The sequence below is a fragment of the Pseudophryne corroboree genome, chromosome 3 (genome assembly GCF_028390025.1).
Source record: "Pseudophryne corroboree isolate aPseCor3 chromosome 3, aPseCor3.hap2, whole genome shotgun sequence".
Lineage (NCBI taxonomy): Eukaryota > Metazoa > Chordata > Amphibia > Anura > Myobatrachidae > Pseudophryne > Pseudophryne corroboree.
The window spans coordinates 129,492,183-129,510,511 of record NC_086446.1 but is presented as its reverse complement, the minus strand read 5'-3'; the positions used below and the strand labels follow the sequence as shown (position 1 = coordinate 129,510,511).

General features: G+C 47.8%; 1 protein-coding gene across 1 annotated transcript in view; it reads left to right on the top strand.

Moving 5' to 3' along the window:
- The window catches only part of LOC135057537 (T-box transcription factor TBX10-like), a 160,353-nt gene that overhangs the window by 35,300 nt on the left and 106,724 nt on the right, over window positions 1-18,329 (top strand). Inside the window, exon 3 of the mRNA XM_063963385.1 lies at window positions 2,765-2,936. Coding sequence (XP_063819455.1) covers window positions 2,765-2,936 — 172 coding nt within the window. The remainder of the gene's footprint in view (window positions 1-2,764; window positions 2,937-18,329) is intronic.

The following is an 18,329-nucleotide window of genomic DNA, read 5'->3' as shown; positions in this document are numbered from 1 at the left end:
GAAAAACCACTGGTTGCTTTTGCTCCCCAAACATAATACCCTTTTTAGTGGTACCTGGGTTAATGTCAGAAATGTGCAACACATTTTTCATTGCCGTAATCATGTAACGGATGGCCCTAGTGGAATGTACATTAGTCTCGTCCTCGTCGACACTGGAGTCAGACTCCGTGTCGACATCTGTGTCTGCCATCTGAGGTAGCGGGCGTTTTTGAGCCCCTGATGGCCTTTGAGACGCCTGGGCAGGCACTGGCTGAGAAGCCGGCTGTCCCACAGCTGTTATGTCATCGAACCTTTTATGCAAGGAGTTGACACTGTCGTGTAAAACCTTCCACATATCCATCCATTCTGGTGTCGGCCCCGCAGAGGGTGACATCACACTTATCGGCACCTGCTCCGCCTCCACATAAGCCTCCTCATCAAACATGTCGACACAGCCGTACCGACACACCGCACACACACAGGGAATGCTCTGACTGAGGACAGGACCCCACCAAGTTCTTTGGGGAGACAGAGAGAGAGTATGCCAGCACACACCACAGCGCTATATAATCAGGGATTTACACTAACACAAAGTGATTTTCTCTATAGCTGCTTTACCTATACAGTTTACGCCTAAATTTAGTGCCCCTCCTCTCTTTTTTACCCTTTGAGCCTGGAAACTGCAGGGGAGAGCCTAGGGAGCTGTCTTCCAGCGGAGCTGTGAAGAGAAAATGGCGCCAGTGTGCTGAGGGAGATAGCCCTGCCCCTTTCTCGGCGGATTTCTCCCGCTCTTATATTTATATTATGGCAGGGGATTTTTGCACATATATAGTTTGTTAGACTATATTATGTGCTGTTTGCCAATGTAAGGTACTCTAATTGCTGCCCGGGCCGCCCCCCCCCCCCCCCCTGCGCCCTGCACCCATCAGTGACCGGAGTATGTGGTGTGCATAGGGAGCAATGGCGCACAGCTGCAGTGCTGTGCGCTACCTTAATGAAGACCGGAGTCTTCAGCCGCCGATTTTCAGGACGTCTTCTTGCTTCTGGCTCTGCAAAGGGGACGGCGGCGCGGCTCCGGGACCGGACGACCGAGGCTGGGCCTGTGTTCGATCCCTCTGGAGCTAATGGTGTCCAGCAGCCTTAGAAGCCCAAGCTAGCTGCAAGCAGGTAGGTTCGCTTCTATCCCCTTGGTCCCTCGTAGCAGTGAGTCAGTTGCCAGCAGATCTCACTGATAATAAAAACCCTAACAAATACTTTCTTTACTAGAAGCTCAGGAGAGCCCCTAGTGTGCAACCAGCTCGGACCGGGCACAGATTCTAACTGAGGTCTGGAGGAGGGGCATAGAGGGAGGAGCCAGTGCACACCAGATAGTACCTAATCTTTCTTTTAGAGTGCCCAGTCTCCTGCGGAGCCTGCTATTCCCCATGGTCCTTATGGAGTACCCAGCATCCACTAGGATGTCAGAGAAAAGTATTATTTAGCATCAGAAAAATGCTTCCTGTGTGTTTATATTGCCCTCCCTATGATAAGCGTTGGTATATCCCAGTAGTTATGGCTGCCATGAAGTAGCGAAGAAGAAAGAAGCAAATTATACTTACCGATAATTTAATTTCTTCAAGATACTTCATAGCAGCCTACAAAATACCCTCCCTTAAGGGGGGTACTCACGGGAGAGATGTGTGCTGAGCGATCTTAACACAGACCGCTCAGCACACATCTCTCACCCCGCTCAGCACAGCGCGATGTGCTGAGCGAGGGGGAAAGCCGACGGGGGGCCGCTCACTTCACACAACGGTGAAGTGAGCGACCCGCTAGATTGAGCCTGCATGCAGGCTCAATCTAGCATCGGCGATAGGGATGCGCGGGGCCGCGCATCGCTATCGCTGGAGGGCATACACACGGCAGATCCGTGCTTAAAATCTAAGCAATCTAGCAAGATTGCTCAGATTTTAAGCACGGATCTCTCCGTGTGTACCCCCCTTTAGTTGGTTTTTCTCAGAGGCACTGGTCATAGGAGACACTCAAAAGACTAAGGAGAAGGGGGTGGAGTGCTGCTATATACCCATAGTGGGTGGACCTTAAAAAAAAAAAAACTCCCTGTCTAAAAGTTAGGGATGGGATACAATCCCAGTAGTTATGGCTGCCATGAAGTATCTTGAAGAAATGAAATTATCGGTAAGTATAATTTGCTTCTTTTATAGCCATACACCCAGGTGCTTGTAGTCAGCCACCACTCCACCACTCCTGAAGACCATGACGTAGAGAACGTCTTATGACTGCAGACTGACTATCCCAAAGCCCAAGTACATCAGTGGAGTTCAGTAGGATTTGCCGGCGCATGGGATGCCGGTGGTCAGAATACCGATGTTGGTATCCCAATAGTTGTAATCCCGACAGGGGGAGATAAGAGCATTACCCCCTCTCCCCTACCCCCTCCCTCCACGCAGCCTAACCCTAACCTCCCTGTTAGTACCAGACCTTAACCTCTCCCCCCTGTGGTGCCTAACCCCCCCTCTCTGCAGCCTAACCCTAAGCCCCCCCCCCACACACACACACACACACATGCAGCCTAGCCCTATCCCCCCCCCCCCCCCCCCACACACACACACACCCCACCCGGGTGTTGCCTAAAGGAAGCATGTTTGTTACTGACAAGCAGTCTGGAGTGCAACTTATACCACTGCCAGGCATAGGAAGACAGATTTCTTTTACTGATTTATTCTTGTGTTAATATTGTACATGGTGGCATTTTCTTTATTAATCAGAGAAGGAATCATTTCACCAGGTATGCTTTCCACTCCTCCTCCTGGCTGGTTTCAGGCACTGCAGACCCAGCACCACCCGGCCGCCTCCATTTTCACCCAGACTCTCCTGCAAGAGGATCACACTGGATGCGCCAGACTGTTTCATTTGATCGTCTCAAGCTCACCAACAATGTGCAGGACATGAGAGGACATGTGAGTGATCTAACTAGTAACTACGGGGTTGGGTGGGATCGTAGAGCATTTATGCCACACTATCTGTTCTACCCGTTCTTCGCACGGGAGTTTCTGATTTTCATGGTTGTAAACGTAAATGAGTGTTAAAAATGTGGTAAATCTATAGAGATGTAAATTTGAGACTTCCTAATGTAAGTAAATATTATTCCATGGTTCTTGGCGTTACCCGAGGAGCACCCGTAGCAGACACGGTAAAAAGTGAGAGGACCATTTTTGTAGTTTATTAAATTCTACACACTGCAGATGCAGTCCAAATATTGATCCGATTTTCTATTTGGGCATTATCGTTCACGCAATGCAAGCCACGCACCGGTAATGATGTCGTTATGTCAACCCCCTTTTCACGGGGGGCGGGGTTATTAAAATTCTGATTACATAGTTTACTTATTTCCCACCTGAAGAATACCTATGTTATAGTTCAGCTTCCTAACATATCGCATAGTAAGAGAATTTGTGATGAGTCAGTCAGTTAGTGAGTGAGGACTTTCGCATTTATATATATAGAATGATGATTATGTTTTGATGAATGATATGCATGTATAAATGTATACGTGTTGAAGAAATTAATCTTACTATTATTTATCCCACAAACTGTAACACAGGGTAAATCCTTAATGCTGCACTGTTATACAGGAATATATGTTACTACTTGCCCCCTCCCAGTGCCCCAGAGATTGAGGGGGTTATTCAGTGCAGCAATAGCCCTGTCGGCGGCACCAGTAAACACGTGCAGGTACCGTGTTGCACGTGCGCTGCCACCGAATGTGTTTGGCTTGCAGTGGATGACGGGCAACAGGCAGCGGGGGCAGCGCAAATGGGGGTGGGGCGGCTGCCGATGCAATCTAAAAAATTGTGGCGCACCTCCTTCAAACCCAGCTTAGCTGTGGAAGCAGGGGGTCGTCCACAGTTGCTTAAATTGCCGTCACAGCCACTGAGCAGGCCATTCTGCATGCTGGGCGGCCTTGTCCTGTGATGGCCGAGTCCCCAGCATGCAAATGAAGGGATTGCAGGTTCTGCTATGTAGCAGAGTCTGCACTACTGAATAATCCCCTGAGGTTTCAGATTTGGTCATTTGACTAAAACTGCTCCACCACCCTTTAAACATAATGAGATGTATACATTTTCCTATTCTGCATTACAGAGCTGCTGAAAAAATGGTGACAGCTTAAGCAGAGCATAACTTAACCACTGGCTAGTATATAAATATATGCCCTTATTTATCAAGCCTATTTTGGTCCTAAATTGCACTGAAAGTGATAATTAAGGTAGATCTTTATTTATAAACACCGCCAAAGCCCTGTTTTCCGTCTGTGATATATATATATATTTGTTTGCCCTCTCACACTCCCCACCTTTCTGGAACCTGGGAACCTTTATTTATCTAAACATTTTTTGCAAGGTTTAGTGCTGTTCTTACCTCGCCGTTTTTTGTCATCTGTTAAATAGCGCTGACGGCGTTGGGCTCTGTGTCTCCATGAAGACTTAAGGCCCATACACACTTGACGATAAAATGAGCGACGTCGTTCATTTCAGCCCTCATCAACGACGTCGCTCATTATATCGTCAAGTGTGTATGCATCCGACAACCCTCGCTTATATGTGGAGCATGTATGCTCAATTTCCACTATGGTCGTTACCGACCAGAGACGTCGTTGAATGTGTATGGTGTGAACGACCAACGACCAAGCCACTGTTCACCAGCCCTGTTCCCAGCTCATTATTTTAATAAACTGTTCAGCTTGGATGCTTTAACGATGAATGGTCTTTGGTCTTTGGTCGTTGGTAGTGTGTATGCTCATGTCGTTTGCTCAGCTGTTCAAGGGAAGTTCAAGGGAAGTTGTTAACGACGGTCGTTAACGACGTGTGCATCGTCAAGTGTGTATGGGCCCTTACATTTTTGCTCCCACAATCCCCCCGCTCCTTCTCGATCTCCATGGCAACGCTCTGTGACCTGAGAGAGAGAGAGATTGGGCGCGGCGTCTGGAAGCTATTACTGTGCATGTGCCGTGAATGGCTGAGGACGGCGCATGCGCAGTAAGCTGGGCAGGGCAGCGCTATTCTTCATTCATCAGCGATGCTGGAAAGAAATCAGCTGACAAGGCAGAATACATTAACGCTCACCGTGGTATGAGCTCATGTTAAATAGATGCAATTTACCATGGTGAGTGCTAAACTTAAATAACACTTCACGGAGGACCAGATGATAAGTAAGGGCAATAAAATGATCAGAAATTGTTTTGTTTTTCTATAGTTGAATTATGTTTAGTGATGAGCGGGTTCGGTTTCCGAGAAACCGAACCCCCCCGAACTTTACCCTTTTTACACGGGTCCGAGGCAGGTTCGAACCTTCCCGCCTTGCTCGGCTAACCCGAGCGCGCCCGAACGTCATCATCCCGCTGTCGGATTCTCGCGAGATTCAGATTCTATATAAGCAGCCGCGCGTCGCCGCCATTTTCACACGTGCATTGAGATTGATAGGGAGAGGACGTGGCTGGCGTCCTCTCCGCGAGACAGTTGATCTGATAGCTTTGCTTGTTAAATTATTTTACTATTGTGGGGAGGATTGGGGAGCAGCTGTTAGGAGGAGTACAGTTCAGAGTTTTGCTGATAACTTAAGTGACCACCAGTTTTTTATCCGTTCTCTGCCTGATAAAAACTCTCCATACCATATCTGTGCTCAGTGTGCTGCATGATATATCTGTGCTGAGTGCTCACACTGCTTAATTGTGGGGACTGGGGAGCAGCTATAGCAGGAGCACAGTGCACAGTTTTGCTGACAGTGACCACCAGTATACGTTTGTCTGCCTGAAAAACACTCCTGTGGCTTTTTTTTTATACTAGTAGTTTAGCAGTCTGCTGACAGTGTCCACCAGGTCCATTATACTGTATATAGCAGTACGGTAGGCCACTGCTGTACCTACCTCTGTGTCGTCACTCGTCATCCATAAAGTATACTATCCATCCATCTACATTGTATACCTGTGGTGGCTTTTTTTTATACTAGTAGTTTAGCAGTCTGCTGACAGTGTCCACCAGGTCCATTATACTGTATATAGCAGTACGGTAGGCCACTGCTGTACCTACCTCTGTGTCGTCACTCGTCATCCATAAAGTATACTATCCATCCATCTACATTGTATACCTGTGGTGGCTTTTTTTTTTATACTAGTAGTACTAGTTTAGCAGTCTGCTGACAGTGTCCACTGTCCACCAGGTCCATTATACTGTATATAGCAGTACAGTAGGCCACTGCTGTACCTACCTCTGTGTCGTCACTCGTCATCCATAAAGTATACTATCCATCCATCTACATTGTATACCTGTGGTGGCTTTTTTTGTTATACTAGTAGTTTAGCAGTCTGCTGACAGTGTCCACTAGGTCCATTATACTGTATATAGCAGTACGGTAGGCGACTGCTGTACCTACCTCTGTGTCGTCACTCGTCATCCATAAAGTAGAGATGAGCGGGTTCGGTTCCTCTGAATCCGAACCCGCCCGAACTTCAGGTTTTTTACACGGGTCCGAGCAGGCTCGGATCTTCCCGCCTTGCTCGGCTAACCCGAGCGCGCCCGAACGTCATCATCACGCTGTCGGATTCTCGCGAGGCTCGGATTCTATCGCGAGACTCGGATTCTATATAAGGAGCCGCGCGTCGCCGCCATTTTCACACGTGCATTGAGAGTCATAGGGAGAGGACGTGGCTGGCGTCCTCTCCGTTTAGAGAAGAGAGAGACACAGTATTTTGGGGAGCATTATTAGGAGGAGTACTACTATACTGTATACTACTATACTACTTGCTGAAGTGATATTTATAGATTAGATAATAGATAGTGTGACTGTAAGTGTATTATCTGACTTGTGGGGGAGACACTGACAGTGGGGAGCAGTTAGAGTCTGAGAGCAGGACTCAGGAGTACATATAACGTACAGTGCACACTTTTGCTGCCAGAGTCAGTGCCACACTGCCATTGTTGTGACCACACTGACCACCAGTATAATAATATATTTTGTGATTGTCTGCTTAGGCCTCGGAGTACTAGTTGCAAGTTGCAACGTGACCTGAAGTGACCACCAGTTTAATAATCAATCACCACCAGTTTAATATATATATATATATATATATATATATAATTGTATATAATATATATATATATATATATATATATATATAATATTGTATACCACCTACCCGTGGTTTTTTTTTTTTTCATTCTTCTTTATACATACTACTATAGTAGCTTACTGTAGCAGTCTGCGGTGCTGTGCTGACCTGACCTGACAGTGTCCAGCAGGTCCGTCATCAGTCATTACATAATAAATATATATAGTACCTGTGCGGCTGCAGTACTAGTGATATTATATTGATTTCATCTCATTATCAATAATTTATCATCCAGTCTAGACTCTATATTAGCAGCAGACACAGTACGTTAGTCCACGGCTGTAGCTACCTCTGTGTCGGCACTCGGCAGTCCATCCATAATTGTATACCACCTACCCGTGGTTTTTTTTTTTTCTTTCTTCTTTGTACATACTACTATAGAGTATAGTAGCTTACTGTAGCAGTCTGCGGTGCTGCTGAGCTGACAGTGTCCAGCAGGTTTGTCATCAGTCATCATTACCTAATAAATATATTATCTACCTGTCCGGCTGCAGTACTAGTGATATTATATATACATACATATATATATTGATTTCATCTCATTATCAATCATCCAGTCTATATTAGCAGCAGACACAGTACGTTAGTCCACGGCTGTAGCTACCTCTGTGTCGGCACTCGGCAGTCCATCCATAAGTATACTAGTATCCATCCATCTCCATTGTTTACCTGAGGTGCCTTTTAGTTGTGCCTATTAAAATATGGAGAACAAAAATGTTGAGGTTCCAAAATTAGGGAAAGATCAAGATCCACTTCCACCTCGTGCTGAAGCTGCTGCCACTAGTCATGGCCGAGACGATGAAATGCCAGCAACGTCGTCTGCCAAGGCCGATGCCTAATGTCATAGTACAGAGCATGTCAAATCCAAAACACCAAATATCAGTAAAAAAAGGACTCCAAAACCTAAAATAAAATTGTCGGAGGAGAAGCGTAAACTTGCCAATATGCCATTTACCACACGGAGTGGCAAGGAACGGCTGAGGCCCTGGCCTATGTTCATGGCTAGTGGTTCAGCTTCACATGAGGATGGAAGCACTCAGCCTCTCGCTAGAAAACTGAAAAGACTCAAGCTGGCAAAAGCACCGCAAAGAACTGTGCGTTCTTCGAAATCCCAAATCCACAAGGAGAGTCCAATTGTGTCAGTTGCGATGCCTGACCTTCCCAACACTGGACTTGAAGAGCATGCGCCTTCCACCATTTGCACGCCCCCTGCAAGTGCTGGAAGGAGCACCCGCAGTCCAGTTCCTGATAGTCAGATTGAAGATGTCAGTGTTGAAGTACACCAGGATGAGGAGGATATGGGTGTTGCTGGCGCTGGGGAGGAAATTGACCAGGAGGATTCTGATGGTGAGGTGGTTTGTTTAAGTCAGGCACCCGGGGAGACACCTGTTGTCCGTGGGAGGAATATGGCCGTTGACATGCCTGGTGAAAATACCAAAAAAATCAGCTCTTCAGTGTGGAGGTATTTCAACAGAAAAGCGGACAACAGGTGTCAAGCCGTGTGTTGCCTTTGTCAAGCTGTAATAAGTAGGGGTAAGGACGTTAACCACCTCGGAACATCCTCCCTTATACGTCACCTGCAGCGCATTCATAATAAGTCAGTGACAAGTTCAAAAACTTTGGGTGACAGCGGAAGCAGTCCACTGACCAGTAAATCCCTTCCTCTTGTAACCAAGCTCACGCAAACCACCCCACCAACTTCCTCAGTGTCAATTTCCTCCTTCCCCAGGAATGCCAATAGTCCTGCAGGCCATGTCACTGGCAATTCTGACGATTCCTCTCCTGCCTGGGATTCCTCCGATGCATCCTTGCGTGTAACGCCTACTGCTGCTGGCGCTGCTGTTGTTGCTGCTGGGAGTCGATGGTCATCCCAGAGGGGAAGTCGGAAGACCACTTGTACTACTTCCAGTAAGCAATTGACTGTCCAACAGTCCTTTGCGAGGAAGATGAAATATCACAGCAGTCATCCTGCTGCAAAGCGGATAACTGAGGCCTTGACAACTATGTTGGTGTTAGACGTGCGTCCGGTATCCGCCGTTAGTTCACAGGGAACTACACAATTTCTTGAGGTAGTGTGCCCCCGTTACCAAATACCATCTAGGTTCCACTTCTCAAGGCAGGCGATACCGAAAATGTACACAGACCTCAGAAAAAGACTCACCAGTGTCCTAAAAAATGCAGCTGTACCCAATGTCCACTTAACCACGGACATGTGGACAAGTGGAGCAGGGCAGGGTCAGGACTATATGACTGTGACAGCCCACTGGGTAGATGTATGGACTCCCGCCGCAAGAACAGCAGCGGCGGCACCAGTAGCAGCATCTCGCAAACGCCAACTCTTTCCTAGGCAGGCTACGCTTTGTATCACCGCTTTCCAGAATACGCACACAGCTGAAAACCTCTTACGGCAACTGAGGAAGATCATCGCGGAATGGCTTACCCCAATTGGACTCTCCTGTGGATTTGTGGCATCGGACAACGCCAGCAATATTGTGTGTGCATTAAATAAGGGCAAATTCCAGCACGTCCCATGTTTTGCACATACCTTGAATTTGGTGGTGCAGAATTTTTTAAAAAACGACAGGGGCGTGCAAGAGATGCTGTCGGTGGCCAGAAGAATTGCGGGACACTTTCGGCGTACAGGCACCACGTACAGAAGACTGGAGCACCACCAAAAACTACTGAACCTGCCCTGCCATCATCTGAAGCAAGAAGTGGTAACGAGGTGGAATTCAACCCTCTATATGCTTCAGAGGTTGGAGGAGCAGCAAAAGGCCATTCAAGCCTATACAATTGAGCACGATATAGGAGGTGGAATGCACCTGTCTCAAGCGCAGTGGAAAATGATTTCAACGTTGTGCAAGGTTCTGATGCCCTTTGAACTTGCCACACGTGAAGTCAGTTCAGACACTGCCAGCCTGAGTCAGGTCATTCCCCTCATCAGGCTTTTGCAGAAGAAGCTGGAGACATTGAAGGAGGAGCTAACACGGAGCGATTCCGCTAGGCATGTGGGACTTGTGGATGGAGCCCTTAATTCGCTTAACAAGGATTCACGGGTGGTCAATCTGTTGAAATCAGCACTACATTTTTGCCACCGTGCTCGATCCTAGATTTAAAGCCTACCTTGGATCTCTCTTTCCGGCAGACACAAGTCTGCTGGGGTTGAAAGACCTGCTGGTGAGAAAATTGTCAAGTCAAGCGGAACGCGACCTGTCAACATCTCCTCCTTCACATTCTCCCGCAACTGGGGGTGCGAGGAAAAGGCTCAGAATTCCGAGCCCACCCGCTGGCGGTGATGCAGGGCAGTCTGGAGCGACTGCTGATGCTGACATTTGGTCCGGACTGAAGGACCTGACAACGATTACGGACATGTCGTCTACTGTCACTGCATATGATTCTCTCACCATTGAAAGAATGGTGGAGGATTATATGAGTGACCGCATCCAAGTAGGCACGTCACACAGTCCGTACTTATACTGGCAGGAAAAAGAGGCAATTTGGAGGCCCTTGCACAAACTGGCTTTATTCTACCTAAGTTGCCCTCCCACAAGTGTGTACTCCGAAAGAGTGTTTAGTGCCGCCGCTCACCTTGTCAGCAATCGGCGTACGAGGTTACATCCAGAAAATGTGGAGAAGATGATGTTCATTAAAATGAATTATAATCAATTCCTCCGTGGAGACATTGACCAGCAGCAATTGCCTCCACAAAGTACACAGGGAGCTGAGATGGTGGATTCCAGTGGGGACGAATTGATAATCTGTGAGGAGGGGGATGTACACGGTGATATATCGGAGGATGATGATGAGGTGGACATCTTGCCTCTGTAGAGCCAGTTTGTGCAAGGAGAGATTAATTGCTTCTTTTTTGGTGGGGGTCCAAACCAACCCGTCATTTCAGTCACAGTCGTGTGGCAGACCCTGTCACTGAAATGATGGGTTGGTTAAAGTGTGCATGTCCTGTTTATACAACATAAGGGTGGGTGGGAGGGCCCAAGGACAATTCCATCTTGCACCTCTTTTTTCTTTAATTTTTCTTTGCGTCATGTGCTGTTTGTGGAATGTTTTTTGGAAGGGCCATCCTGCGTGACACTGCAGTGCCACTCCTAGATGGGCCCGGTGTTTGTGTCGGCCACTAGGGTCGCTTATCTTACTCACACAGCTACCTCATTGCGCCTCCTTTTTTCTTTGCGTCATGTGCTGTTTGGGGAGGGTTTTTTGGAAGGGCCATCCTGCGTGACACTGCAGTGCCACTCCTAGATGGGCCCGGTGTTTGTGTCGGCCACTAGGGTCGCTTATCTTACTCACACAGCTACCTCATTGCGCCTCTTTTTTTCTTTGCGTCATGTGCTGTTTGGGGAGGGTTTTTTGGAAGGGCCATCCTGCGTGACACTGCAGTGCCACTCCTAGATGGGCACGGTGTTTGTGTCGGCCACTAGGGTCGCTTATCTTACTCACACAGCTACCTCATTGCGCCTCTTTTTTTCTTTGCGTCATGTGCTGTTTGGGGAGGGTTTTTTGGAAGGGCCATCCTGCGTGACACTGCAGTGCCACTCCTAGATGGGCCCGGTGTTTGTGTCGGCCACTAGGGTCGCTTATCTTACTCACACAGCTACCTCATTGCGCCTCTTTTTTTCTTTGCGTCATGTGCTGTTTGGGGAGGGTTTTTTGGAAGGGCCATCCTGCGTGACACTGCAGTGCCACTCCTAGATGGGCCCGGTGTTTGTGTCGGCCACTAGGGTCGCTTATCTTACTCACACAGCTACCTCATTGCGCCTCTTTTTTTCTTTGCGTCATGTGCTGTTTGGGGAGGGTTTTTTGGAAGGGCCATCCTGCGTGACACTGCAGTGCCACTCCTAGATGGGCCCGGTGTTTGTGTCGGCCACTAGGGTCGCTTATCTTACTCACACAGCTACCTCATTGCGCCTCTTTTTTTCTTTGCGTCATGTGCTGTTTGGGGAAGATTTTTTGGAAGGGCCATCCTGCGTGACACTGCAGTGCCACTCCTAGATGGGCCCGGTGTTTGTGTCGGCCACTAGGGTCGCTTATCTAACTCACACAGCTACCTCATTGCGCCTCTTTTTTTCTTTGCGTCATGTGCTGTTTGGGGAGGGTTTTTTGGAAGGGCCATCCTGCGTGACACTGCAGTGCCACTCCTAGATGGGCCCGGTGTTTGTGTCGGCCACTAGGGTCGCTTATCTTACTCACACAGCTACCTCATTGCGCCTCTTTTTTTCTTTGCGTCATGTGCTGTTTGGGGAGTGTTTTTTGGAAGGGCCATCCTGCGTGACACTGCAGTGCCACTCCTAGATGGGCACGGTGTTTGTGTCGGCCACTAGGGTCGCTTAGCTTAGTCATCCAGCGACCTAGGTGCAAATTTTAGGACTAAAAATAATATTGTGAGGTGTGAGGTATTCAGAATAGACTGAAAATGAGTGGAAATTATGGTTTTTAGGTTAATAATACTTTGGGATCAAAATGACCCCCAAATTCTATGATTTAAGCTGTTTTTTAGTGTTTTTAAAAAAAAAACACCCGAATCCAAAACATACCCGAATCCGACAAAAAAAATTCAGTGAGGTTTTGCCAAAACGCGGTCGAACCCAAAACACGGCCGCGGAACCGAACCCAAAACCAAAACCCGAAAAATTTCAAGTGCACATCTCTACCATAAAGTATACTATCCATCCATCTACATTGTATACCTGTGGTGGCTTTTTTTTAATACTAGTAGTACTAGTTTAGCAGTCTGCTGACAGTGTCCACCAGGTCCATTATACTGTATATAGCAGTACGGTAGGCCACTGCTGTACCTACCTCTGTGTTGTCACTCGTCATCCATAAAGTATACTATCCATCCATCTACATTGTATACCTGTGGTGGCTTTTTTTTTATACTAGTAGTACTAGTTTAGCAGTCTGCTGACAGTGTCCACTGTCCACCAGGTCCATTATACTGTATATAGCAGTACGGTAGGCCACTGCTGTACCTACCTCTGTGTCGTCACTCGTCATCCATAAAGTATACTATCAATCCATCTACATTGTATACCTGTGGTGCCTTTTAGTTGTGCGCATTAAAATTATGGAGAACAAAAATGTGGAGGTTAAAAAAATAGGGAAAGATCAAGATCCACTTCCACCTCATGCTGAAGCTGATGCCACTAGTCATGGCCGAGACGATGAAATGCCATCAACGTCGTCTGCCAAGGCCGATGCCCAATGTCATAGTAGAGAGCATGTAAAATCCAAAACACAAAAGTTCAGTAAAATGACCCAAAAATCAAAATTAAAAGCGTCTGAGGAGAAGCGTAAACTTGCCAATATGCCATTTACGACACGGAGTGGCCACGAACGGCTGAGGCCCTGGCCTATGTTCATGGCTAGTGGTTCAGCTTCACATGAGGATGGAAGCACTCATCCTCTCGCTAGAAAAAAGAAAAGACTTAAGCTGGCAAAAGCACAGCAAAGAACTGTGCGTTCTTCGAAATCACAAATCCCCAAGGAGAGTCCAATTGTGTCGGTTGCGATGCCTGACCTTCCCAACACTGGACGGGAAGAGCTTGCGCCTTCCACCATTTGCACGCCCCCTGCAAGTGCTGGAAGGAGCACCCGCAGTCCAGTTCCTGATAGTCAAATTGAAGATGTCAGTGTTGAAGTACACCAGGATGAGGATATGGGTGTTGCTGGCTCTGGGGAGGAAATTGACAAGGAGGATTCTGATGGTGAGGTGGTTTGTTTAAGTCAGGCACCCGGGGAGACATCTGTTGTCCGTGGGAGGAATATGGCCCTTGACATGCCTGGTCAAAATACAAAAAAAATAAGCTCTTCGGTGTGGAATTATTTCAACACAAATGCGAACAACAGGTGTCAAGCCGTGTGTTGCCTTTGTCAAGCTGTAATAAGTAGGGGTAAGGACGTTAACCACCTCGGAACATCCTCCCTTATACGTCACCTGCAGCGCATTCATCATAAGTCAGTGACAAGTTCAAAAACTTTGGGTGACAGCGGAAGCAGTCCACTGACCAGTAAATCCCTTCCTCTTGTAACCAAGCTCCTGCAAAACACACCACCAACTCCCTCAGTGTCAATTTCCTCCTTACCCAGGAAAGCCAATAGTCCTGCAGGCCATGTCACTGGCAAGTCTGACGAGTCCTCTCCTGCCTGGGATTCCTCCGATGCATTCTTGAGTGTAACGCCTACTGCTGCTGGTGTTGCTGCTGGGAGTCGATCGTCATCCCAGAGGGGAAGTCGGAAGACCACTTGTACTACTTCCAGTAAGCAATTGACTGTCCAACAGTCCTTTGCGAGGAAGATGAAATATCACAGCAGTCATCCTGCTGCAAAGCGGATAACTGAGGCCTTGGCAGCCTGGGCGGTGAGAAAAGTGGTTCCGGTATCCATCGTTACTTCAGAGCCAACTATAGACTTGATTGAGGTACTGTGTCCCCGGTACCAAATACCATCTAGGTTCCATTTCTCTAGGCAGGCGATACCGAAAATGTACACAGACCTCAGAAAAAGACTCACCAGTGTCCTAAAAAATGCAGTTGTACCCAATGTCCACTTAACCACGGACATGTGGACAAGTGGAGCAGGGCAGACTCAGGACTATATGACTGTGACAGCCCACTGGGTAGATGTATTGCCTCCCGCTGCAAGAACAGCAGCGGCGGCACCAGTAGCAGCATCTCGCAAACGCCAACTCGTTCCTAGGCAGGCTACGCTTTGTATCACCGCTTTCCAGAATACGCACACAGCTGAAAACCTCTTACGGCAACTGAGGAAGATCATCTCAGAATGGCTTACCCCAATTGGACTCTCCTGGGGATTTGTGACATCGGACAACACCAGCAATATTGTGCGTGCATTACATCTGGGCAAATTCCAGCACGTCCCATGTTTTGCACATACCTTGAATTTGGTTGTGCAGAATTATTTAAAAAACGACAGGGGCGTGCAAGAGATGCTGTCGGCGGCCAGAAGAATTGCGGGACACTTTCGGCGTTCAGGCACCGCGTACAGAAGACTGGAGCACCACCAAAAATACCTGAACCTGCCCTGCCATCATCTGAAGCAAGAGGTGGTAACGAGGTGGAATTCAACCCTCTATATGCTTCAGAGGATGGAGGAGCAGCAAATGGCCATTCAAGCCTATACATCTGTACACGATATAGGCAAAGGAGGTGGAATGCACCTGTCTCAAGCGCAGTGGAGAATGATTTCAACGTTGTGCAAGGTTCTGCAACCCTTTGAGCTTGCCACACGTGAAGTCTGTTCAGACACTGCCAGCCTGAGTCAGGTCATTCCCCTCCTCAGGCTTTTGCAGAAGAAGCTGGAGACATTGAAGGAGGAGCTAAAACAGAGCGATTCCGCTAGGCATGTAGGACTTGTGGATGGAGCCCTTCATTCGCTTAACCAGGATTCACGGGTGGTCAATCTGTTGAAATCAGAGCACTACATTTTGGCCACCGTGCTCGATCCTAGATTTAAAACCTACGTTGTATCTCTCTTTCCAGCAGACACAAGTCTGCAGGGGTTCAAAGACCTGTTGGTGAGAAAATTGTCAAGTCAAGCGGAACGTGACCTGTCAACAGCTCCTCCTTCACATTCTCCCGCAACTGGGGGTGCGAGGAAAAGGCTAAGAATTCTGAGCCCACCCGCTGGCGGTGATGCAGGGCAGTCTGGAGCGAGTGCTGACATCTGGTCCGGACTGAAGGACCTGCCAACGATTACTGACATGTCGTCTACTGTCACTGCATATGATTCTCTCACCATTGAAAGAATGGTTGAGGATTATATGAGTGACCGCATCCAAGTAGGCACGTCATACAGTCCGTACGTATACTGGCAGGAAAAAGAGGCAATTTGGAGGCCCTTGCACAAACTGGCTTTATTCTACCTAAATTGCCCTCCCTCCAGTGTGTACTCCGAAAGAGTGTTTAGTGCAGCCGCTCACCTTGTCAGCAATCAGCGTACGAGGTTACTTCCAGAAAATGTGGAGAAGATGATGTTCATTAAAATGAATTATAATCAATTCCTCCGTGGAGACATTCACCAGCAGCAATTGCCTCCAGAAAGTGCACGGGGACCTGAGATGGTGGATTTCAGCAGTGGGGATGAATTAATAATCTGTGAGGAGGGGGATGTACACAGTGAAAGGGGTGATGAATCGGACGATGATGATGAGGTGGACATCTTGCCTCTGTAGAGCCAGTTTGTGCAAGGAGAGATTGATTGCTTCTTTTTTGGTGGGGGCCCAAACCAACCAGTCATTTCAGTCACAGTCGTGTGGCAGACCCTGTCGCTGAAATGATGGGTTCGTTAAAGTGTGCAATGCATGTCCTGTTTATACAACATAAGGGTGGGTGGGAGGGCCCAAGGACAATTCCATCTTGCACCTCTTTTTTCTTTCATTTTTCTTTGCGTCATGTGCTGTTTGGGGAGTATTTTTTTGAAGGGCCATCCTGCGTGACACTGCAGTGACACTCCTAGATGGGCCAGGTGTTTGTGTCGGCCACTAGGGTCGCTTAGCTTAGTCACACAGCTACCTCATTGCACCTCTTTTTTTCTTTGCGTCATGTGCTGTTTGGGGAGTATTTTTTTGAAGGGCCATCCTGCGTGACACTGCAGTGCCACTCCTAGATGGGCCAGGTGTTTGTGTCGGCCACTAGGGTCGCTTAGCTTAGTCACACAGCTACCTCATTGCGCCTCTTTTTTTCTTTGCGTCATGTGCTGTTTGGGGAGTATTTTTTTGAAGGGCCATCCTGTCTGATACTGCAGTGCCACTCCTAGATGGGCCAGGTGTTTGTGTCGGCCACTTGGGTCCCTGAGCTTAGTCACACAGCTACCACATTGCACCTCTTTTTTTCTTTGCGTCATGTGCTGTTTGGGGAGTATTTTTTTGAAGGGCCATCCTGCGTGACACTGCAGTGCCACTCCTAGATGGGCCAGGTGTTTGTGTCGGCCACTAGGGTCGCTTAGCTTAGTCACACAGCTACCTCATTGCGCCTCTTTTTTTCTTTGCGTCATGTGCTGTTTGGGTAGTATTTTTTTGAAGGGCCATCCTGCGTGACACTGCAGTGCCACTCCTAGATGGGCCAGGTGTTTGTGTCGGCCACTAGGGTCGCTTAGCTTAGTCACACAGCTACCTCATTGCGCCTCTTTTTTTCTTTGCGTCATGTGCTGGTTGTGGAGTATTTGTTTGAAGGGCCTTCCTGTCTGACACTGCAGTGCCACTCCTAGATGGGCCAGGTGTTTGTGTCGGCCACTTGGGTCGCTGAGCTTAGTCACACAGCTACCTCATTGCGCCTCTTTTTTTCTTTGCGTCATGTGCTGCTTGGGGAGTATTTTTTTGAAGGGCCATCCTGGGTGACACTGCAGTGCCACTCCTAGATGGGCCAGGTGTTTGTGTCGGCCACTAGGGTCGCTTAGCTTAGTCACAGAGCTACCTCATTGCGCCTCTTTTTTTCTTTGCGTCATGTGCTGTTTGGGGGGTATTTTTTTGAAGGGCCATCCTGCGTGACACTGCAGTGACACTCCTAGATGGGCCAGGTGTTTGTGTCGGCCACTAGGGTCGCTTAGCTTAGTCACACAGCTACCTCATTGCGCTTCTTTTTTTCTTTGCGTCATGTGCTGTTTGGGGAGTATTTTTTTGAAGGGCCATCCTGTCTGACACTGCAGTGCCACTCCTAGATGGGCCAGGTGTTTGTGTCGGCCACTTGTGTCGCTTAGCTTAGCCAGCCAGCGACCTCGGTGCAAATTTTAGGACTAAAAATAATATTGTGAGGTGTTGAGAATAGACTGGAAATGAGTGTAAATTATGGTTATTGAGGTTAATAATACTATGGGATCAAAATGACCCCCAAATTCTATGATTTAAGCTGTTTTTTAGGGTTTTTTGAAAAAAAACACCCGAATCCGACAAAAAAAATTTGGTGAGGTTTTGCCAAAACGCGTTCGAACCCAAAACACGGCCGCGGAACCGAACCCAAAACCAAAACACAAAACCCGAAAAATTTCCGGTGCACATCACTAATAATACTATAGGATCAAAATTACCCCCAAATTCTATGATTTAAGCTGAATCCGACAAAAAAATTTCAGGAATGTTTTGCCAAAACAAGTCCGAATCCAAAACACGGCCGCGGAACCGGAACCAAATCCAAAACCAAAACAGAAAACCCGAAAA